The sequence below is a fragment of the Ornithorhynchus anatinus genome, chromosome 1, assembly GCF_004115215.2.
Source record: "Ornithorhynchus anatinus isolate Pmale09 chromosome 1, mOrnAna1.pri.v4, whole genome shotgun sequence".
Taxonomy (NCBI): Eukaryota; Metazoa; Chordata; class Mammalia; order Monotremata; family Ornithorhynchidae; genus Ornithorhynchus; species Ornithorhynchus anatinus.
In genome coordinates this window covers 131641037-131662967 of record NC_041728.1, presented here as the reverse complement: position 1 = coordinate 131662967, position 21931 = coordinate 131641037, and the positions used below count along the sequence as shown (strand labels likewise).

At 45.9% G+C, this 21931-nt stretch overlaps 1 protein-coding gene across 2 annotated transcripts in view; it reads left to right on the top strand.

The window, feature by feature from the left end:
* DIS3L2 (DIS3 like 3'-5' exoribonuclease 2) overlaps positions 1–21931 on the top strand; it is a 450189-nt gene that overhangs the window by 207084 nt on the left and 221174 nt on the right. For both annotated transcript variants that reach the window (XM_029065889.2, XM_029065897.2), the window contains exons 8-9: positions 1771–2018; positions 19987–20160. In XM_029065889.2, coding sequence (XP_028921722.1) covers positions 1771–2018; positions 19987–20160 — 422 coding nt within the window. The remainder of the gene's footprint in view (positions 1–1770; positions 2019–19986; positions 20161–21931) is intronic.

The following is a 21931-nucleotide window of genomic DNA, read 5'->3' as shown; positions in this document are numbered from 1 at the left end:
TGCCTCGGTTACCTCATCTGTAAAATGGGGATTAACTGTGAGCCTCACGTGGGACAAGCCGATTACCCTGTATCTCCCCCAGCGCTTAGAACAGTGCTCTGCACATAGTAAGCGCTTAACAAATACCAACATTATTATATAGTAGGTACTCGGTAAATACGAATCATTCATTGATTACTGATAAACTCAGTCCTTGGCCTTCCAGGGTTTCCCAGTCTAAGAAGAAGGGTGGGATGGGTTGGGCAATAGACACAACAGAAGAGATGAAAATAAAAATACAAAACAACATGAAAATACCAAAGTCTGAGTCCAACGGGTCTCGTGACAAAGGAGATCGGTAAGGCGTCTCATATGGTGTAGTGGATAGAGCACGGGCTTGGGAGTCAGAAGGTTATGGGTTCTAATCTCAGCTCTGCCAGGTTTCTGCTGTGTGACTTGGGGCAAATCCCCTCACTTCTCTGAGCCTCAATTACCTCATCTATAAAATGGGGATTGAGACTGTGAGCCCTATGTGAACAGGGACTGTGTCCAACCCAATTTGCTTGTATCCACCCCAGCGCTTAATGCAGTGCCTGTCACACAGTAAGTGCTTAACAAATGCCGCAATTATTGTTTCATAGCCCTGCCACCCATGTCATCCTGAGTCCAGGCACAACCAAAATCTTCCCCCCTTTCCTAAAATCTGTGGAGGCCACAAGCTGCTGTCACTTCAGTACTCTGCAGCTCTGCAGGTGCAGAGCATGGTTGTTTTTTTCATGGTATTTGTTAAACTCTTACTACATGCCAGACATTGTACTAAGCACTGGGGTAGATACGGTTGATGCTAGTTGGACATTTTACTTCCCACATGGGGCTCACAGTCTTAATCTCCGTTTTACAGATGAGGTAACTGAGGCACAGAAAGTGAAGCGACTTGCCCAAGGTCACACAGCAGTGAAGTGATAGAGCCGGAATTAGATCCCAGGTCCTTCTGACTCCCAGGCCCAAGCTCTACCCACTATGCCGTGCTGCTTCTCTAATAATTGCTCTTATTCACTGATACTATCTCTCTCACACTCTCTCTCTCTCGAAAATAGGAACACGAGAGACATAGTATCAGTCAGTACTGAGTGCACATTCACAACTCGTATTCATTATATCTGTTCTTTCATTCGTTCATTCAGTAGTATTTATTGATTGCTCACTATGTGCAGAGCACTGTACTAAGCGCTTGGAATGGACAATTCGGTAACAGAGACAATCCCTTGCCAATGACGGGCTCACAGTCTAGACGGGGGAGACAGACAGCAAAGCAAAGTAGAATGAAACAAAAACAAGACATTATCAAGCCATGTGCCTTTATCCAGGCCCATTCCAGAGAGTAGTGAATTTTGTTGGGCCAAAAAAAATGCTACTCACCTCCTCCAGGAGGCCTTCCCAGACTAAGCCCCCCCTTTCCTCTTCTCCCTCTCCCTTCTGCATCTCCCTGACTTGATCCCTTTGTTCTTCCCCCAACCCCAGAGCCCTTATGTACATACCTGTCATTTATTTATTTGTGTTGCTGACTGTCTCCCCCTCTCTAGACTGTAAACTCATTGTGGGCAAGGATTGTGTAGCTTTATTTTTGCATTGTACTTTCCCAAGCGCTTAATACAGTGCTCCGCACACAGTAAGCGTTGAGTAAATAAAAAGGGGTGAAGAAATCGATTTTGCCATTGTCAGGACTGATTCATTTCCCCGTATAAATGAAAAAATCAACCTTGGTGTTAACTGGAGCTTTGATCATTCCAGGTTGTTTACATATTGGAGAAAAAACACACCCGAGCAGCTACCGGCTTCATCAAACCCTTGGCTGATAAGAGCAGCGACCATTTTCGGAAATGGGCACTGTTCTCACCCTCTGACCACAGAGTGCCCAGGGTTTACGTGCCCCTCGCCGATTGTCCTGCGGATTTTGCCACCCGATCCAAAGACTACGCCAATACGCTGTTCGTCTGCCGCATCGTGGACTGGAAGGAAGACAGCAACTTTGCAACAGGGTAGGTGGTCACTAACAGAAACCGGCAGTGGGAGCAAGAAATGCCAATTTAGGGTCTCAGAACTGACCTCACCATTTTGCCTCCTCCTCCCAAGCAGGGTTTCTGTGCCAAACAGTGAGAAACTGTTGCCTTGTAGTGTTGAAGGAGCACCAACCAGTTATGTGAACATGTTATATAAGGTATTTCCTGGGAAGCCAGTTGGCTTTCTCTCCTTTGCTCTTTCGTATTTTACCTCCACCCTAGTCTATCAACGGTATTTATTGACTGTGCCCCGAGGTCTTTACTAGGTGCTTGGCCGAAAGCAATACAGTAGAGATGACAGTCACATTCCTTACCCACAAGGAGCTTCCACTCTAGAGTCCCAGACCACCCATATGCCATGCAGGCAGTAAGCCCGTGGAATTTGTCACCTCAGAGCAGTTGTGCAAGTAGACAATAGTGGGTTCAGCAGGAGTTTGGATAAATTCATGAACGAACTCACCATAATGGGTTATTAAAGGGAAAGTTAAGGATGCAGTGGGGAAAAAGTGAAGGATGATAATCCGGGGATTTACTAGAAACGAAGCAATCCCTGGACTGTGAATCCCGAAGCACATTCACTCTCCCGTGACCTTCCTGAGAGGGTGCGGTCTCGTCTTATGCCGTCGAGTCGTTTCCGACTCTTAGCGACTCCACAGACGCATCTCTCCCTGAGCATCCCGTTCTCCTAATGCAGTCGTCTGGTAGTGGATCCATAGCGTTTTTTCGGTAAAAATCCGGAAGTGGTTTGCCATTGCCTCCTTCCGCGCAGTCGACTCGAGTCTCCGTCCTCGACTCTCTCCGGTGCCGCTGCTGCCCAGCACAGGGGAGTCTGTAGCCGAGACTGGTAGAGGACTGGAAACTCTCCATTGTGAGAGGAGTAAGGTGATTTAGTAGTGAACAATTGGGAGTGAGTCTTCAGCTGACGTTAGACATTAGATTGGCCGTTTAGAGGGATCCCCTTCACTTAATTGAGAGAAGCAGCGTGGCTTAGTGGAAAAAGCACTGACTTGGGAGTCAGAGGTCATGAGTTCGAATCCCTGCCCCCCCCACTTGTCAGCTGTGTGACTTTGGGCAAGTCACACAGATATGAGATATGGTAGGGGGGGGTGGTATTTATTGAGTTTTTACTGTGTGCAAAGCAATGTTCTATGTCCTTGGGAAAGTCTAGTACGCTAGAGTTGGTGGGCATGATCCCAGGACACTAGAATAATAATAATAATGATGGTATTTGTTAAGCGCTTTCTATATGACAAGCACTGTTCTAAACGCTTGAGTAGATACAAGGTAATCAGGTTGTCCCACGTGGGGCTCACAGTCTTAATCCCCATTTTACAGATGAGGTCACTGAGGCACAGAGAAGTTAAGTCGCTTGCCCAAGGTCACAGAGGAGACAAATGGCAGAGCTGGGATTAGAACCCACATCATCTGACTTCCATACCTGTGCTCTTTCCACTGAGCCACGACAGTCCTTAAAATAAATTACAGAGAGATAGAGAAGTAGTGTGGCCTACTGGAAAAAACAAGGGCTTTGGGAATCAGAAGGAACTAGGTTCTAATCCCGGCTCTGCCAGTTGTCTGCTGTGTGACCTTGGACAAGTCCCTTACCTGCTCTGCCATACGTGTCGCATTGCAAAATGGGGATGAAGACCGTGAGCCCAGAGTGGGACAGGGACTGTGTCCCACCTGATTAGCTTGTGTCCACCCCAGTGTTTAGTACCACGCTTGGCACATAAGCGCTTAACAAATATCATGAAAAATAACTGTAGGATAGGTACCTGAGTGCTGTGGGGCTGGGTGTGGGTTGAATATCAAGAGCTTCAGGGATTCAGATAGAAATGCATCTGCAATACAGAAGGGAGTGTGAATGGGGGAAATGGGGACCTATGAGGAGAGAGACATTAAAATAATTTACAGATAGGGGAAATAGAGTATAGGGATATGTACACAGGTACTGTGGGGCTTGGGTGAGTAGCTAAGGGCCTAAGGGGTAGAGGGAGGGTAGATAGGGAAAATGAAGGCTTAGCCAGGGAATGCCTCTTGGAAAAGTTGAAATCTAGTTAGGCTTTGAAGATGGGGAAGGTGTTGATCTGTCAGATATGAAGGGGGAAGGGGGAAGAGGCAAGTCACAGTGAAAATGGCATTTTTACCATTTTTACCCTTTCCTCTCCACCCAAACAGCTACCTTACTGCTACAGGCTCTCGTTATATCCCGGCTAGACTACTGTGTCAGCCTTCTCTCCGATCTCCCTTCCTCCTCTCTCACCCCGCTCCGGTCTATTCTTCACTCCGCTGCCCGGCTCATCTTCCCGCAGAGACGATCTGGGCATGTCACTCCCCTTCTTAAACACCTCCAGTGGTTGCCTATCAACCTCCGCTCCAAACAAAAACTCCTCACTCTAGGCTTCGAGGCTCTCCGTCCCCTTGCCCCTTCCTACCTCTCCTCCCTTCTCTCTTTCTGCTGCCCACCCCGCACGCTCCGCTCCTCCGCCACCCACCTCCTCACCGTCCCTCGGTCTCGCCTATCCCGCCGTCGACCCCCGGGCCCCGTCCTCCCGCGGTCCCGGAACGCCCTCCCTCCTCACCTCGTCCAAACTGATTCTCTTCCCCTCTTCAAAACCCTACTTAAAACTCACCAAGAGGCCTTCCCAGGCTGAGCTCCCCTTCTCCCTCTACTCCCTCTACCTCCCCCCCTTCACCTCTCCGCAGCTTAACCCTCTTTTCCCCCCATTTCCCTCTGCTCCTCCCCCTCTACCTTCCCATCCCCTCACTCAACTGTATATATTTTCATTACCCTATTAATTTTGTTAATGAGATGTACATCGCCTCGATTCTATTTAGTTGCCATTGTTTTTACGAGATGTTCTTCCCCTTGACTCTATTTATCGCCATCGTTCTCGTCTGTCCGTCTCCCCCGATTAGACCGTAAGCCCATCAAACGGCAGGGACTGTCTCTATCTGTTGCCGGCTTGTTCATTCCAAGCGCTTAGTGCAGTGCTCTGCACACAGTAAGCGCTCAATAAATACTATTGAATGAATTTTTACCAAACAGCCATGCCAGATCCTTGGAAGCTCCAGTGAGCCAAGCTGAAGATAAAACTGGCAAGATCTTCCAGGAAACCCAGCCTTTTTTGCTTCAAGATATAATAAACTCTTTACATGTCTCCCGTGGTCTTCTCCCAATCGCTTATGTGTGCCCTTTTCTCCCTCTCTTCTCTTTTATAAACACAAAGACCAAAGAATGACCCTGCTTTCTGGTGTGTCTTGATTATGCCCAAAAAGCCATGTTCCCTAGTGAAATTCAGTCTCACAGAGTAGGTTAACCATTTTCCTTAGAAGATCCAAGGGTCTTATCTGCCCTTTTGACATGTCCCATTGTCTAACCCTGATTTGATTTCTTCAGTAGTTTCCAGCTGCAAGGGTGTAGTCAGGAAGTCAGAACAGGAACTTTTCCATTTAGAGTTTTAAATGATCTGCAGGGTTGGTTCTGCTGGCGAGCTGTTACTGCAGTGGAATCACTACCAGAGTTGGTAGAGGGTGGCAAAAAGAAATCAAAAAATCCACCTGACAGGACCTCATAACCAACAGGACTCATTTTCCCTAGGAATTCTTAACCTGAGGTGGAAAAAAGGCGTGTCAGATATTTTTCCCCCTCCTTTCAATAGAAGGAGCCTGAAAATGGCCTGAAATGGAAATTTGCCTTTCCAAATAAATGCTTTCACTCTGTGAGGAGGAAGAATGTCTAAAAGTGCATTTCTTAAGAAAACACCTTCACGAAGATACTCTTGAGACACTGGAAGGTCTTTTTCTGTCCCTCACAAATAGCAAGGGTGTCAGATGAAAAGGTGTTAAGCCTGTTCCCTTTGCCTGATTTGTTTTTGGCAATCTTGAGAGTCCAGCGTGACCTGAAAGTCGTAGTGCCCCTTGGTAGTTAATCAAAGCTAAAAGAGCAAATGTAATAGGTCTCAAATTCTTAGAGCCCTCCAGTGGCTTTGGGGACGTACCAGAAACAAAGCAAATCCAATCCAATGAATCCTGAAGCGTGTTCACTCTCTCCTCATCTTCCTAATAGGATATGGGTGTGAACTATCAGAAGTGGGTCTTCAGGGGCCTTGACCACAACTTCATCGTGCTCCTTTTGGGTGACATGTTAGGGATTGTTTGGGAAGTTTGAATTAAACTCCTGTCTAGCCAAAGAAGGATTCAACCTGAGGGTGAGCAATGCGATTTATTTTGTGGTAAGCACCTTCTTCTGTCGTTTAAGGAGTCTGTAAGTTCCTTGTGGGTAGGGAACATGCCTACCAACTCTATTGTATCGTGCTTCTCTAGGTGCTTAGTACAGTGCTCTGCAGGGAGTAAGTGTTCATTAAGAACAATTGATAGATTAACTGAGCCCTCCTGGACTTTGTGTTTCCCTGCCTTCTTTTGGATGCCCTGAGGTGCTAACATGAATGTCCACACTATCCATTATCCACCAACTTGTATAGATTTAGACCATCCTTCTGTTTTGGCCACTTTAGTCACTTGGCCATGTAAAAGTTGTGGTTATTTCGAAAGAGCAGGAAACACGTCTGCCAACTCTGTTATATGGTGCTCTCCCAAGTGCTTAATCCGGTGCTCTGCACGCGGAAAGCGCTCAATAAATATTATTGTTGGATCGATTGTGGACGGGGAACGTTTCTACCAACTCGGTTGAATAGTACTCTCCCAAACACGTAATACACAGTAGATGCTCAGTAGATCCGACTGATTGATTGATTGATTGATTGATAAAGGGGCAAAAGTCTTTCACTGAGTAGAAATTCTGGTGATCCTCACCTGCTTCCAGGAGGGTCATCCCACATGAGAATATATAACAATGATAATGGTGATAATATTAGTAATACTAACAGCAATGGTACTTGTTAAGCACTTCCTCTGTGCCAGGCACTGTTTTAAGCACTGGGGTAGATACAAGTAAATCAGGATGGACTCAGTCCCTGTCCCACACGGGGCTCCCACTCGCAATCCCCATTTTACCGCTGAGGCGGCTGAGGCCCAGAGAAGTGAAGCGACTTCCCCACGGTCCCACGGCAGACGAGGGGCAGAAGCCGGGATTGGAACCCGTGACCTTCCGACTCCCGAGCCCGTGCGCTGTCCGCTGCGCACCACAGCACGCTGCAGGCTTCTGGTTCTCGTAGTTGGGGGTGGAGGGGTGGGCTTGGGGGGGGCGTCTAGCTTGGGGAGGCAACTGGGGTGATGACTTGAGCTCCCCTGCCAGACCCGAATTTGCAGTTACTAGGCGGATTCCTGCGGCCCTGCCTGGCAAAAGCTGGAAAATCAGCGGGGCTGGGGTGGGGGCTCATTTAGTGTGACTCTTGGATTCCACCTGCTGGCCAAATGAGAAATAAGAGCAACTGTGGAAACAGTGGTCCGCATCTTCCTATCAATCAATCGTATTTATTGAGTACTTATTGTGCGCAGGGCACTGTACCAAGCGTCTCGGAGGGTACTGTACAACGGACTTGGTAGACAGGTTGCCTACCCACAACGAGCTGTCTAGGCGGGGAGGCAGACATTACTATAAATCAATTATAATAATGACGGCGTTCGTTAAGCGCTCACTATGAGCGAAGCACTGTTCTAAATGCCGGGGAGGATGCAGGGTGATCAGGTTGTCCCACGTGGGGCTCACAGTCGTCATCCCCTTTTTACAGATGAGGGGACTGAGGCGCAGTGAAGCGACTTGCCCAAAGTCACGCGGCTGACAAGTGGCGGAGCCGGGATTTGAACCCAGGACCTCTGGCTCCCCAGCCCGGGCTCTTTCCGCCGAGCCACGCTGCTTCTCCAAACTATGGCTTTGGACGTCAGTTCTGTGGGGCCGAGGGAGGGGTGAAGAAAGGGTGCGAAGCTAAACTCGGGAGCGACGCAGAAGGGATTGAGAGAAGAGGAAATGAGGGCTTAGTTGGGGAAGGCCTCTTGGAGATGTACCTTCCTCAGGCTTTGAAGGTGGAGAGAGAAGTCTAACTTAGTACTCTCCTCGTTCTCCTCCCACTTTACTCTTTCTTCGTTTTCTTTCCTGACTGTTCATCCCCAGCGCCTCACCCTTCAGCTGTCACCACCCATCAATGTTGATGTCTGTCTCCTCCCTCTTTAGACTGCAAGTCCGTTGTGGTCAGGGAATGTGTCCAATTATGGTTATAGTGTACTCTCCCAAGCGCTTAGTACTGTGCTCTGCATACAGTAGGCGCTCAATAAATGCGATTGAATGAATGAATCCTGGATCTTCTGTACTTCCCCCTGGACTGTAAGCTCACTGTAGGCAGGGAATGGTCTACCAACTCTGTTATATTGTTAAATTGTACTCCCCCAAGCACTTAGTTTAGTGCTCTGGACATAGTAAGTGCTCAATAAATAAATTAGATGAATTGATTCTCTCCAGGACCCCATCCACTCTCATGCCTTCGGCTGCCACCTTCACATGGGGACTTCAAAATCTGCATCTCCAGCCCTGGCTTCTCGCCCGCTTGTGGATTTTAAATCCTCTCTGCCTCCAGACATTTCCACCTGGATGACCCATCAAAAACTGAACTCTTCATCTACCCTACTAAACCTTCTCGCATTCCTAACTTTCTCGTCACTGTCAACAGCACCACTATCCTTCCTGCCCCTGAAGCTTGAAGCTTTGATGTTTTCTTTGGCTCTCAGTCGTTTACTTCCCTTATGCAATTAGTCTCTAAATCCTGCGTGTAATTCTTCCATATTGCGTGGATCCCTCTGTGCCTTTTTGTCTGTCCTGCTGATTCGAACCCTCATCCTCTGGCTGGATTACTGCAACAGCCTTCTTAGAGGTTCCTCTACTTCAATCCTCTCTCCTCTGTAGTCTGCCGTGCACGTAGATACTCGTACCCCCTTCCTAAAACACCCTTCAGACACATCAGGTCCTCCTCATCCTGGTATTCGTTTTTTTAATGGTATTAATTAAGCACTTTCTATGTGACAAGCACTGCTTTAAGCACTAGTGCAAATACAAGGTTATCAAGTTGGACACCATCTCTCTATCCCATGTGGGACTCACAGTCTAGGTAGCAGGCAGTAGGATTTAATCCTCATTTTACAGAGTAGGAAACTGAGGCACAGAATAATTTAGTGATTTGCCCAAGGTCACACAACAGAGAAGTGGCAGAGCTGGGCTATTCTGCAGTGTCTACTCATTTCTTCTCATCCAACATAAAACCTAACTTTTGGCTACAAGGCCTTCCACCAGTTTTCTCCCTCCTGTCAATCCTCCCTCTTCTCCGGTTACAACCCAACTTGCAATTTTTGCTGTTCCTGAGCCAAACTTCTAACTGTTCCTCACTAATAACAGTGCTATCTCTAACCCGTTGTTCACTCCTTCCCCTCTCAAATCCACCAAAATATATATCCCTTCTCAACTTCCATGCCCTCCTATAAAGCTACGTCCTCCAAGTGACTTTGCCTGGCTAACCCCTCCTCCCTCCTCCCTGGTCATGTCATCTGATAAGCAACCTTAGCACTCATGTGTATATTAAAATATTAATTTATTTGTTATATATTCCATTTCTCCAGTCTGTTTTTATCATTGGTACTTAGGCTCAGACTTTTTTACCTAGCGTTTTGCACTTATTGTCCTTCGTCTCTTCCATTTAAGTGTCAGCTCCTCAAGCTTCCAGAATCCGGAGGGCAGGGACCTGGTGTTTTTCTTTTGTTGTGTATCCCCAAGAAGTCCTGTTGTTAATCCAGTGATCCTTCCCCTATATGTTCTCTGTGTGGAGACACCAGAAATGATAATTTGATGAAGATGATAATAGAATAATGACATTTCTAAGAGCACATTACATGCAAGCACCTTGTGAAGCTCTGGCCGAAGAAGCAGCAGCAGTTTCTTCATTTATCCCAGAATAGTTAATGGTTCAGAAAACAAATCCAATCACGCTCCAGTCCATTTCCTTCTTTCAAGATAGAGGCCGGCGCTCACCATTTTCTTGGATTTATTTGTTTCGGATCAAGTACCAGAAATCCTTTCTATTCTCGGAAGACTCTGTTGTTTTTCATTTCACTTTTCCGTGGGCAGAGAAACAGGTATTTATCTCGAAGGTGGAATAAAATGAAGGTGGAATAAAGTGCCCCAAGAAGTTATCTTTCCACAGCTGTCAGATATAGGAAGTTGGTCTTCATCATCATGACCATCAACAGTGGTATTTCCTGAGTGCTGACGCTGTGCAGAACGCTGCACTAAGCACTTGGGAAACTACAATTTTTGTGAGTTGGCAGACATGCACCCTGCCCACAGTGAGCTCAGAGTCTAGAGGGGGAGACAGACATCAATATAAATAAAGGATTTATATGAGTGTATCTTCATATGTGCATATAGGAGCATATAGGTGCAATATGTGCATATAGGAGAGTACAGCGTGGCTTAGTGGAAAGAGCAAAGGCTTGGGAGTCAGAGGACTTGGGTTCCAGTCCCGGCTCCGGCACTTGTCTGCTTTGTGACCTTGGGCAAGTCACTTAACTTCTCTGTGCCTCAGTTACCTCGTCTGTAAAATGGGGTTTAAAAGTGTGAGCCCCACGTGGACCACCTGATTACCTGTATCTCTCCCCAGAGCTTAGAACAGTGCGTGGCACATAGTAATCATTATTATTATTATTGTCTTCCTTCTGATGCAGGAGTCAAAATAATACCTTGAATATTTTATAATGCTTTCATTTTTTCAGAGCATTTGTATAATACGTTTCTTCTTTTGTCCACCAATCAATCAGTGGTACTTATTGAGGGCTTAATGTTTACAAAACACTGTACTAAACGCTTGGGAGAGTACGACGCAACAGAATTGATAGACATAGTACCTGCCTACAGAGATCTTACCATCCTTACAACATCTCTGTGGAGAAGGAAGAGGTAGGCGTGTTTCCTACACAAAACAGATGGCCAAACTCAGGCAGAGGGAGATTAAGTGATTTACTCAAGGTCACCCAACAGACTAGTGGCAGATGAGTGTACTCTTCCAAGTGCTTAGTACAGTGCTTTGCACAAAATAAGCACTCAGTAAATATGATTCAATGAATGAATAGTGGCAGAACTGAGCCTAGGACCCGGAACTCCTGACTCTCAGATCCGAGGTTTTTCAGCTAGACCATAATAATAATAATAATTATGGTATTAGTTAAGCACTATTATGTGCCAAGCACTGTTCTGAACACTGAATTCTGTTTGTCATTCATCTAATAGCTGTAAAACTGGTGCTGAACGAGTTTAGTGGTGGTCTGTTGAGAACATTTTGAGATTTGCTATGGCCTAGTGGATAGAGCCCAGGCCTAGGAGTTAGAAGGACCTAGGAGTTAGAAGGACCTGGGTTCTAATCCCAGCTCCTCCACTTAGTAATAATAATAATAATAATGGTGGTATTTGTTAAGCGTTTACTATGTGCCAAGCACTATTCTAAGCACTGGGATAGATACAAACTTGTGCTGTGTGGGGCTCACACTTTTAATCCCCATTTTGTAGATGAGGGAGCTGAGGCATAGAGAAGTGAGTGACTTGCCCAGGGTCACACAGAGGACAGAAGGCGGAGCCGGGATTAGAACCCACATCCTCTGACTCCCAAGCCTGGGCTCTTTGCACTAAGCCACGCTGCTTCTTGTCTGCCACTTGTCTGCTCTATGACCTTGGGCAAGTCACTTCATTTTCTTTGCCTCAGTTCCCTCATCTGTAAAATGGGGACTAATTCTGTGAGCCCCATGTGGGGCACGGACTGTGTCAAACCTGATTAGCTTGTAGCTAATTGTTTTAATAAATGGTATTTGTTAAGTGCTTACTATGTGCCAGGCACAGGACTAAGTGCTGGGGTAGATACAAGGTTGTCATATTGGACACAGTCACTGTCCCACATGAAGCTCACAGTTTTAATCCCCATTTTGCAGGTGAGGGAATTGAGGTTATGAGCCCCATCTTTACAAAAAACCTGCATTTGATCTGATTACCTTGTGTCTACTCCGGGAAATAGTGCTTTCACACCTAGTAAAGGCATAATAAATACCATAATTCTTACCAGCGTTCCTATAAACTCCAAGCTAGTGATCAAGAATAATTATTGGTTCACCAACCAGTGGTATTTATCAAATGCCTCCTTTGCGCAGAGCACCGTACTAAGCACTTGGGAGAATGCGGTAAGTAGAAGATGTGATCCCGGCCCTAAAGAAGCTTGCAGCTTAGTGGGAGAGACCGACGCCAAATAATTTACAGATAGGAGAGAAAAGAAAAATTGATTTGTAGAGGGGTAGTGGTCGATATTTGCCAAAGTGCTACGAGTGGGTGTGAGTGCAAAAAGTCTGTAGTTGGCATAGAGGAGCTGAGGTGGTAGCTGGAGGTGGATCAGTCGATCAGTCAATCAATCAATCAAACAGTTGTATTTTATTCAGCCCTCTCTGGGTGCAGAACACTCTGTTAAGCACTTGGAAAGAATACACTATAAGATAGTTGGTAGACACGTTCCCACCTTGTTATATTGTACTCTCCCAAATGCTTAGTACAGTGCTCTGCAAACAGTAAGTGCTCAGTAAATACGATTGGCTGACAAGGAAAGAGCAAGGATCTGGATTTGAATTCCTGGCTCTGCCACTTGTCTCTTCTGTAATCTTGAGCAAATGACTTATATGTGTCTCAGCTGTGTCATCTGTAAAAGGGTGATCATAATATCCCTACTGGATTATTGTGTCAGCTTCCTCTCGGATCTCCCTTCCTCCTGTCTCTCCCCGCTCCAGTCTATTCTTCATTCCGCTGCCCGGCTCATCTTCCTGCAGAAACGCTCTGGGCCTGTCACTCCCCTCCTCAAAAACCTCCAGTGGTTGCCTATCAACCTCCGCATGAAACAAAAACTTCTCACTCTTGGCTTCAAAGCTCTCCATCCCCTTGCCCCCTCCTACCTCTCCTTCCTTCTCTCTTTCCACTGCCCACCCCACAAGCTCCGCTTCTCCGCCGCCCACCTCCTCACCGTCCCCCGTTCTCGCCTATCCCGCCGTCGACCCCTAGGCCACGTCCTCCTGCGGTCTCGGAAAGCCCTCCCTCCTCACCTCCGCCAAACTAATTCTCTTCCCCTCTTCAAAGCCCTACTGAGAGCTCACCTCCTCCAGGAGGCCTTCCCAGACTGAGCCCCCCCTTTCCCTCTGCTCCTTCCCCTCCCCTCAGCACTGTGCTCATTTGTGTATATTATTTATTACCCTATTTATTTTGTTAATAAGGTGTATGTCTCTTTGATTCTGTTTATCTTGATGATCTTGTCTTGTTTTTGTTTTGTTCTGTTTTGCTTTGCTGTCTGTCTCCCCCTTTTACATTGTGAGCCCATCATTGGGCAGAGATTGTCTATCTGTTGCCGAATTGTACATCCCAAGCGCTTAGTATAGTGCTCTGCATATAATAAGTGTTCAATAAATACTATTGAATGAATGAATGAATAAATGAACTGTGAGCCCCATGTGGGACAGGGATTGTGTCCAAACGGATTAGCTTGTATCTACCCCTGCTGCTTAGAACTGTGCCTGGCACAAAGTAAGTGCTAAACAAATACCATTGAAACAAAGGGGCTTCAGTCTAGAGGGGCAGACAGACATTAATATAAATAAATAAATTGTGGATATATACATATGCGCTGGGGTGAATAAAGTGTGCAAATAAAGAGTGTGTGGCTTAGGCAGAAGAAAAGTTTATTGGAGAAAGCTCCTGGAGGAGACCTGGTTTCAATAAGGCATCGAAGATGGAAAGAGCTATGCTGTGGCAGATGGATTAATCGCTGGCATTTATTGAGCACTTAGTGTGTGCAGAGCACTGGACGAAATGCTTAGGAGCGTACAGTATATAGAGGTGGTAAACACGACCCCTGCCTACAAAGGGTTTACAAGTGAGAGTGGGAGACAGGCATTAAAATCAATTACAGGTAGAGAAAATGATGGAGTACAGGGCCACGTTCAGAAGTGTTGTCAGGCTGAGGACTGTTTTGACGAGGGGCGGGCAGGGGGATGGATCCAGGAGAGATGAGACGAGAATGAGGAGCAAAGAGTGCAAATTGGTGAATGGCGAGGGAAGAGAGTGGATAGGGAGAAAGGGAGAGGATTAGGTTTCCTCAAAGTTGAAATTCAGGGTTAGAAGGTACACCCAAAAAAAATAATTTAGTATGCTAAATACTCAGATATTGGAGTATTTGAAAGATGACCAGAAAATTGGATCACCCACGCTTCTGTTGGTGACAGATATTTCCCCAGCAGTCTAGCCTCATTTGCTCTACATTGTTTTATGGTATTTGTTAAGCACTTACCATGTGTCAAGCACTATTCTAAGCGCCGGGGTAGGTGTAGGATAATTAGGTCGGACGCAGTCCCTGTCCAGTATGAGGCTCACATTCTAATAAGAGGGAGAACAGGAATTTAATCCCCAACTGAGGCACAGAGAAGCGAAGTGACTTACCCAGGGTCACACAGCAAGCAATTGGTGGAGCTGGGATTAGAACCCATAATGCCATAATGCCCTGCTTCCAACTCATCTTTCCAACTCTTTCCAACTTTCAACTTATGGGAAGATAAAGTTCAACAGACTGTGAGTTGAAATAGAAAAGGAGCTCAAGTCATTAGGACAAGTACAAAGTGAATGGGTTTTGCCGCTGTTTCAGTCTCAAAGCAAGTGCTGATGTTTTGTGGTAATAGCCGAGCTGGTGACTTACAAGCCTGTATTCACTTTGGGGCTGTTTCCATTTCCATATGCGGTAACTGTGTGGGACTCTGGCCTGTTGGATTTCTTTCCACCGTAACTTGTTGTCTCCATGCTGCCATCCGGTAGGTCTCCAGTGAAGAAAAGCTGCTACAAGTTTACTCCATGTAAACACGATACTTGGAAAATGTTCTCTAGAAACTCATAAAATAAATGTTAATTACTATTAAAAGGCACTTTAACTTATCGATCAAAGCTGGAAACCATAATCAGAATGCCATTTCCTACTTCTAAGGCAGGCTGTCTTTTCAACAAGCAAATTAAGATTCCTTGGATTCCAAATGTAATCAGGTGGGAAAAGTTGCCAGACAACATGGCAATTTTTAGGGCTCTTCAGAGGCACCAAAAGAGCAGCACAAATGGCTGTTATTGAGGGAAGGAAAGTTGGTTATCTGGCATCCTCCCCTGCCTCCTTCATTTCTCTTTCCCCAAAGACCTGCTATTGGGTTGACAAAATACCCAATTACTGAATCTGTCTGGAAAATTAACTTGAGTGATGCATCTTCCTAGCATTTAGGTCACTTTACCCAACCCTTCCTGACCCAGGGATTGAGATTTTACCCAAAGATTCCTGAGCAGAGTTGCTCTTTTCCTGTTCCTCTTTGTTGCCTGACCTAGAAATGGATTTTTGCCTTGTCTAGTAAAAGGGCGATAGTAGATGATTGTAATATTAATGTAGGTTGGGCTATTCGAAGTCTTTTGCTGTGAGTAAAACTACTCCTGGGAAATCCCGAAGAGCTTTGGTGGTATTTAGGAACTTCCAATAAATTTATTGCTCCTGCCTTTTCCTCCTGCCTCAATTTAGAGGAACTGAGCCGATTATATTATCCCTTGTCCTTTCAGTCTGCTTTTCCATCAGGTCACCAAAACTATCAGTTATTTAATTCTGTATAGAATGCTAAGAGTTAGTTCCCTATTTGTTTTCTTGGACTTGGGTTCAATTTTTACATCATCTTGTTCTGCTGATAGAGTTTATGTGCTCCTTGGGGTGGCCTGCCTCCTTTTACACAAGTATTGTGCAGAGAGAAGTTCAGTAAATTTACTACAGTATATTTCATTTGGTAATAAAGATGATGGTGGTGATGGTTTCCTCCACTTTTGGGAGGCTGTTGTTTGTTAACATTAATGTGAACTGATATGTAGGTGGCACTTTCTGACAGCAAAATCCTTTACTGTCACTTTTTATTAGGACTTACAAAGCGTTTCCGTGTTAGAGGAAATAATAAAATCTTGCCCTTCCGATCTCCTTTTAATAGCTTTAATAGCTCGGAAGCTCATTTAAAACCAGGGTGCTAGAGAGATACAGAATTCAAAGCTGGTGATCCGCTGGGGCTGTTGAAGGTGCATTTGAAGGAGATCTTGAGAAGCAGCATGGACTAGTGGATAGAGGACAGGCCTGGGAGTCAGAATAATAATAATGTTGGTATTTGTTAAGCGCTTACTATGTGCAGAGCACTGTTCTAAGCGCTGGGGTAGATACAGGGTCATCAGGTTGTCCCACGTGAGGCTCACAATCTTAATGCCCATTTTACAGATGAGGTAACTGAGGCACAGAGAAGTGAAGTGACTTGCCCACAGTCACACAGCTGACAAGTGGCAGAGCCCATGACCTCTGACTCCCAAGCCTGTGCTCTTTCCACTGAGCCCCGCGCAGGGGTTCTAATTCCGGCTCCTCCACTTATCATCTGGGTGAACTTGGGCAAGTCACTTCACTTCTGTGCCTCAGTTACCTTATCTGTAAAGTGGGGATTAAACTGTGAGCCTCATGTGGGAGAGGGAACCTATCCAATCTGATTAGCTTCTATCTACTCCAGTGCTTCGTAGAGTGCCTGGCACATAATTACAAGTACCATAATTATTATTACAACAAATAACATTAAATAAGTGAATATATATGTGGGGCCAGAAAAAGTGCTAATCGTCTCACGCCTGGTGCCCACTGTTGGAAAATCAAAAAGTTAGAGACATCAGATCTCTGTGTCGCTCAATTCTTCGGTCAGTCAGGGAGAGAACATAAATCCCCAGGAAATCCATTTGCCCTGATCTGTCTTTGGCCATATGCACCTTTGCCGTCCTGTCAGTGCTCTTTCCTTTCATTTCTCCTGCCGGGTCAAGAAAGAGTGAGACCTCCAAGTTCCTGCTGTGCTATTCTAACTATCTCAGCGCCACAGGATGAGGCAAACCTGCAAGGCCAACAGCCAGCCTGGGCTTAAACTTCCTGTGGTGGGTTTAAATAAGGACATTTATGTGTTTTTCCTCCGTTTTTATTATTCTGAATGTGTGTGTTAATGCAACTGGTGCAGAGGAAGTCAAATAGTTGATCCTCCAGGGAGTGGGCTGAGTTGAGTGGTTGGGGATGGGGAATGCCTTCAGCCTTACCACCCAATTACTGATTGATTGATTTATATTAAGGTCTGTCTTTCCCTCTAGACCGTGAGCTCGTTGTGGGCAGGAATGTGTTGTTATAGTGTACTCTCCCAAGCGCTTAGTACAGTGCTTTGCACACAGTAAGCACTCAATAAATATGATTGAATGGATGAATGAATGGCCCAGACGGGCAAGATGCGGTGGTGGTGAGGGGGCTGGGGAGCATATGCTACCTATCAGGGGGAGCTTTCACCCAGATGGTGGTGTTGATTCTCTTCACTGAAACGGACTTTCTTGGCCGAGCATTCCAAAACCCTTGGGCCAGAAGAGAAGGGCTCGATCTATGGTCAGTTCCCCCCAAAGCAGAGTGACTCCCTCCAGGGTACAATGGGCTGACACATTTATCTTCGAGAAGCACCATGGCTTAGTGGATAGAGCCCAGGCCGGGGAGTCAGAAAGACCCGGGTTCTACTCCTGGCTCTGCCACTTGTTTGTTGTGTGACGGTGGGCAAGTCACTTCATTTCTCTGGTCCTCAGTTCCCTCATCTGTAAAATGGGGATTAAGATTGTGAGCCCCATGTGGGACGGGGACTGTCCCCAACCGGATTACCTTGTATCTACTCAAACGTTTAGAACAGTGCTTGGCACATAGTAAGTGCTTTACAAATACCATCATTATTATTATTATTATCTTTTTCCTTTTTATTCACTGGTCATCTCTTTTTCCAGACCTCTTAAATTCCACTCTCTCATGTCCTCCCTCTCAGCCCTGAGAGAAGTGGCTTCCCTGCAACCTAGGCCCCAGGATTGTGTAGGGAATCAGGGGAGGAGATGAGAATGGAATCCTGAAATCCCACTCCCCGCTCCAAAGCCCTAACCACAGGAGAAAGATTTCTGCAAGGAAGAGAAGGATCGCTGAGGAGGGGAGAAGCAGCGCCCCGGTACACTGTCTCACTTCACGCCACTGCAGGTCCAAGCGGATAAAAGAGGACAGAGAGGCAGATTCCCAGATCCTTTCAACCCCCGCCAAATCCTTGATGCATTAACGAAAGCTGGGTTAGCACTCGAATTGGGAAATGTGTTTGGTGTGGTCTGCGCTGGCATGGACGGAAGATTTCGTAGGCACAGGAGACGGTAAAACAAAGGCCTGCCCCAATCTGAAGACAAGTCTGTACGTAATTTGGACCTAACCTTGCCACTGGTTGCTAGAGAGATCAAACTCACTGTGCAGATCTGCCGAGGGCTGCAGTATGTCTTCTCTGTTATTATTGGATGATTCCAAATACCAGCTGCTTTCCATGTTTTAAACCCAGGGCTATGAAGCGGAGGTGGGAGATTTGTTTTTCCGTAACGGAGTTGGAGGGCGAAGCAGAGACCCCCTCTCCGTTTATTGAACATCTACACGAAAATGACTCGAGGCGCTCCAAGGTCTTAGCGAATTTAATCAGAAGGGACCGTGCACGGCAGATCTTAACAGCTTGAAAGCCACCAGGTTTTAATGTAAAACCACATTTCCATTGACGACTCAACTAATAACCCCGATCAGATGATCCAGTCTGGCCGCTTAGACCCGATCAATAGAAATAGTGGGACCGGAGGTCTTTGCCCTCTCTGGCCCCGCTCCCCAACAGGAAACAGTCTGGTTTTTCGATTTGGCAGGTCTCTTTATCCGAGCTCCCTCCTGTCTCCATCAATCCGTAAGGGAAGGCTATATTCTCGTGGTTAGCTAAAGGGGCTAGGCGCCAGGAAGATCCGAGGTTCTAATCTTGCCCAACCCACGGACTCGCTGTGTGGCCTGGGGAATTATTTGACCCCTTTATGCTTCAGGTAATTAAATGAAGAATAGCGAGCAAAGCAAGAGTCCTTTGGAAATTGAGATGCTACGTTTGCATGGCACCCGCCCCACACCCTAAATAGATAGAGAAAAAAGTCAAGGAGACTCCTTTAGCTCAGTGTGTCCGATAAATAGTTATCACACTGAACATAAAAGAAGACCCTCTCCTTTCTGCCTTGGTCAGCTTCCCCACCCTCCTTTCCAATTCCAGGCTCTCTTCTTTGTGTCTTTTTCTTAGACAGCCTGTACTAGCCTACGCACAAACTACTAATAGTATGTTTTTAGAAATTTGCCCCTAAATGGAAAGTGGAATTCCTCTGGAGCAGGGTAGTTCATTTAAAACAAGAGGAGGAAAGAGACTAAGTATTGTTTTGATTATAAAGGCTAACTTTCCCTATCGCTGACCTCCAGATCCACTGAAATGATGATATTTATTTAGTCTTTTCTATGCCCTAAGCACAGTACTAAGCTCTGGGGTAGACATAAGATAATCAGTTCTGACCCTGGGACACTGCATCCATCCCACATGGGGCTTATGGACTCTGAAGGAAGGAGAACAGGTATTTTATTCCCATTATACAGATGGGGAAACTGAGGCACAGAGAAGTTAAATGAGTTCCCCGAGGCACACAGCAGGCAAGTGGAGGAGGCAAGATTAGAACCTAGGTCCTCCTGACTCCCCGGCCCGTGCTCTTTCCACGAGGCCTCTCTGCTTTTTGATCCAAATCACTCATTGTTTGGCTCTTGTTGGTCTTGTTTGGAACTAACCAGGATGATTCCAGAGGAGTCCTCTGGAAACTTTGGCACCTCATCTGTTTTCTGTCTTCAATAGGACTATCATTCCTAATGGAAGAGAGGTTTATTCATTCAATAGTATTTATTGAGCACTTAGTATGTGCAGAGCACTGTACTAAGCGCTTGGAGGTTTAGCTCCATCGGGACCCCTGTTCCTACTAACCCCTCTTCTCTCTCTCGTGTTCTGTTCATAGGCACCTGGCTAAGAGTCTTGGCCAGGCTGGTGAGATTGAACCGGAAACCGAAGGGATCCTGATGGAATATGGGGTAGACTTCTCTGATTTTTCTCCAGAAGTTCTGAGCTGCCTGCCCCAAGGTATCCCCTGGACCATCCCTCCCACTGAATTCTCGAAGAGAAGAGATTTAAGGTAAGTACCCCAAGTCCTTTTTGGTCTTTGGCAAGGTTCCTTCACTCCCCCACCTTCCTCAGATTGTGCCCATCCTTGGTCCGTGGATCTCCTCTAGCCTATCTCTATTCTGTCTACCTTTCGGGTGGGCAACAACCCCGCTCACTTCTTTCATTCATTTATTTATTCATTCATTCATTCATATTCATTGAGCGCTTAATAGGTGCAGAACACTATATTAAGCACTTGGGAGAGTACAATATAACAATAAGCAAACACATTCCCTGCCCACAACAAGCTTACAGTCTAGAGGGGGAGACAGACATTAATATAAATCAATAAATTATGTGCATAAGTGTTGTGGAGCAGGGAGCAGGGGATGAATGAAGGGAGCAAGTCAGGGCGACGCAGAAGGGAGAGGGAGAAGAGGAAAGGAGGGCTCACATTTGGACATGGCCTTCAGCCCCCATAGTTCTGGTGGCCAGAAGTGATCTGGTCACGAGAACGTTTTTCAAACGAACTTCTGCAAACTGGGAATGGGAATTCTGATGGAGGCATCTTTGCTTGGAACCTTCTTTGAGAGCTTTAGCTTTGGTCTGGAATATGCTGGGAAATACTTTGTGGTATTTTTATAATAACGTTTTCTTTGAAGATGTTTCTTCATTGTGGGACAGTATTCCTTTTCTGATATTTCTCCTCCTAATATGGTTTCAGTGCTGGCATTTGCTTTGGGCTTCACATGGGGATGTTTGGAGCCTAGAAGCTTCTTAAACAACTCATCACAGCTGTGTCAGTTTTTATTCTGAAGTCTTAATAATGTGTCAGTATGCTGTTCCACCACATTCTCCCTGCCCCTCTCTGGCTGAACAGTAGCAGCATTTCTTAATTTTACTGTAGAGTCAACTCTATGGGAATTATCCAGGCCCTTTGCTTCTCCTCAACCTCCGTCTTCCTGCTTACCTTCTGGGCATTTCACTACTGGGTTGTCCTCCTATTAGAATGAAGAGAGAGAAGATGGGCCTCAAAACATTCAATTTTGCTACCCAGTATCTGTTTTGGTAAAAGATTTGATGAGGGAGGAGGTTTAAGCTGAATTAGTGGATTTCATTTATTCAGGGTCTTCCTGACTCCCATTTCTACAGATATTTGATAATACTGGACAGCAGTTTCCACAGAGGGAATATTACTTCCATTTTCTGAATGCTTGTCAGTTCTTCTTCTATGTTTCCAGAATCTACTCCTTCCTCCCAATCCAATGTCCGCATATTGGTCCATGCACTTGTCATATCCTGCCTTGATTATTGCATCAGCCTCCACTCAGACCTCCCTGACCCCAGATTCTCCCCTCTCCATTCCATATCTCACTTAAATGCCAGGATCATTTCTCCTAAATATTTTTTTTTTGATATAATGGTATTTCTTAAGTGCTTACTATGTGCCAGGCACTGTACTAGGCGCTGGGGTAGATACAAGGTAATTAGGTTGGACACAGTCCCTGTCCCAATTGGGGTTCACACGCTTATCCTTATTTTCCAGATGAGATAACTGAGGCACAGAGAAGTGAAGTGACTCACCCAAGGTCACACAACAGACAATTGATGGAGCTGGGTTAGGTCATCGGACTCCCAGGCCCGTGCTCTTTCCACTAGCCTGTGCTGCTTCCTGAAACGTCATTCTACTCATGTCTTCCCACTCCTCAACAGTTTCCAGTGATTATCCAAGCATTTAGTACAGTGTTCTGCATATAGTATGTGTTTAATAAATGCCGCTGATTGATCAATAATAATAATTG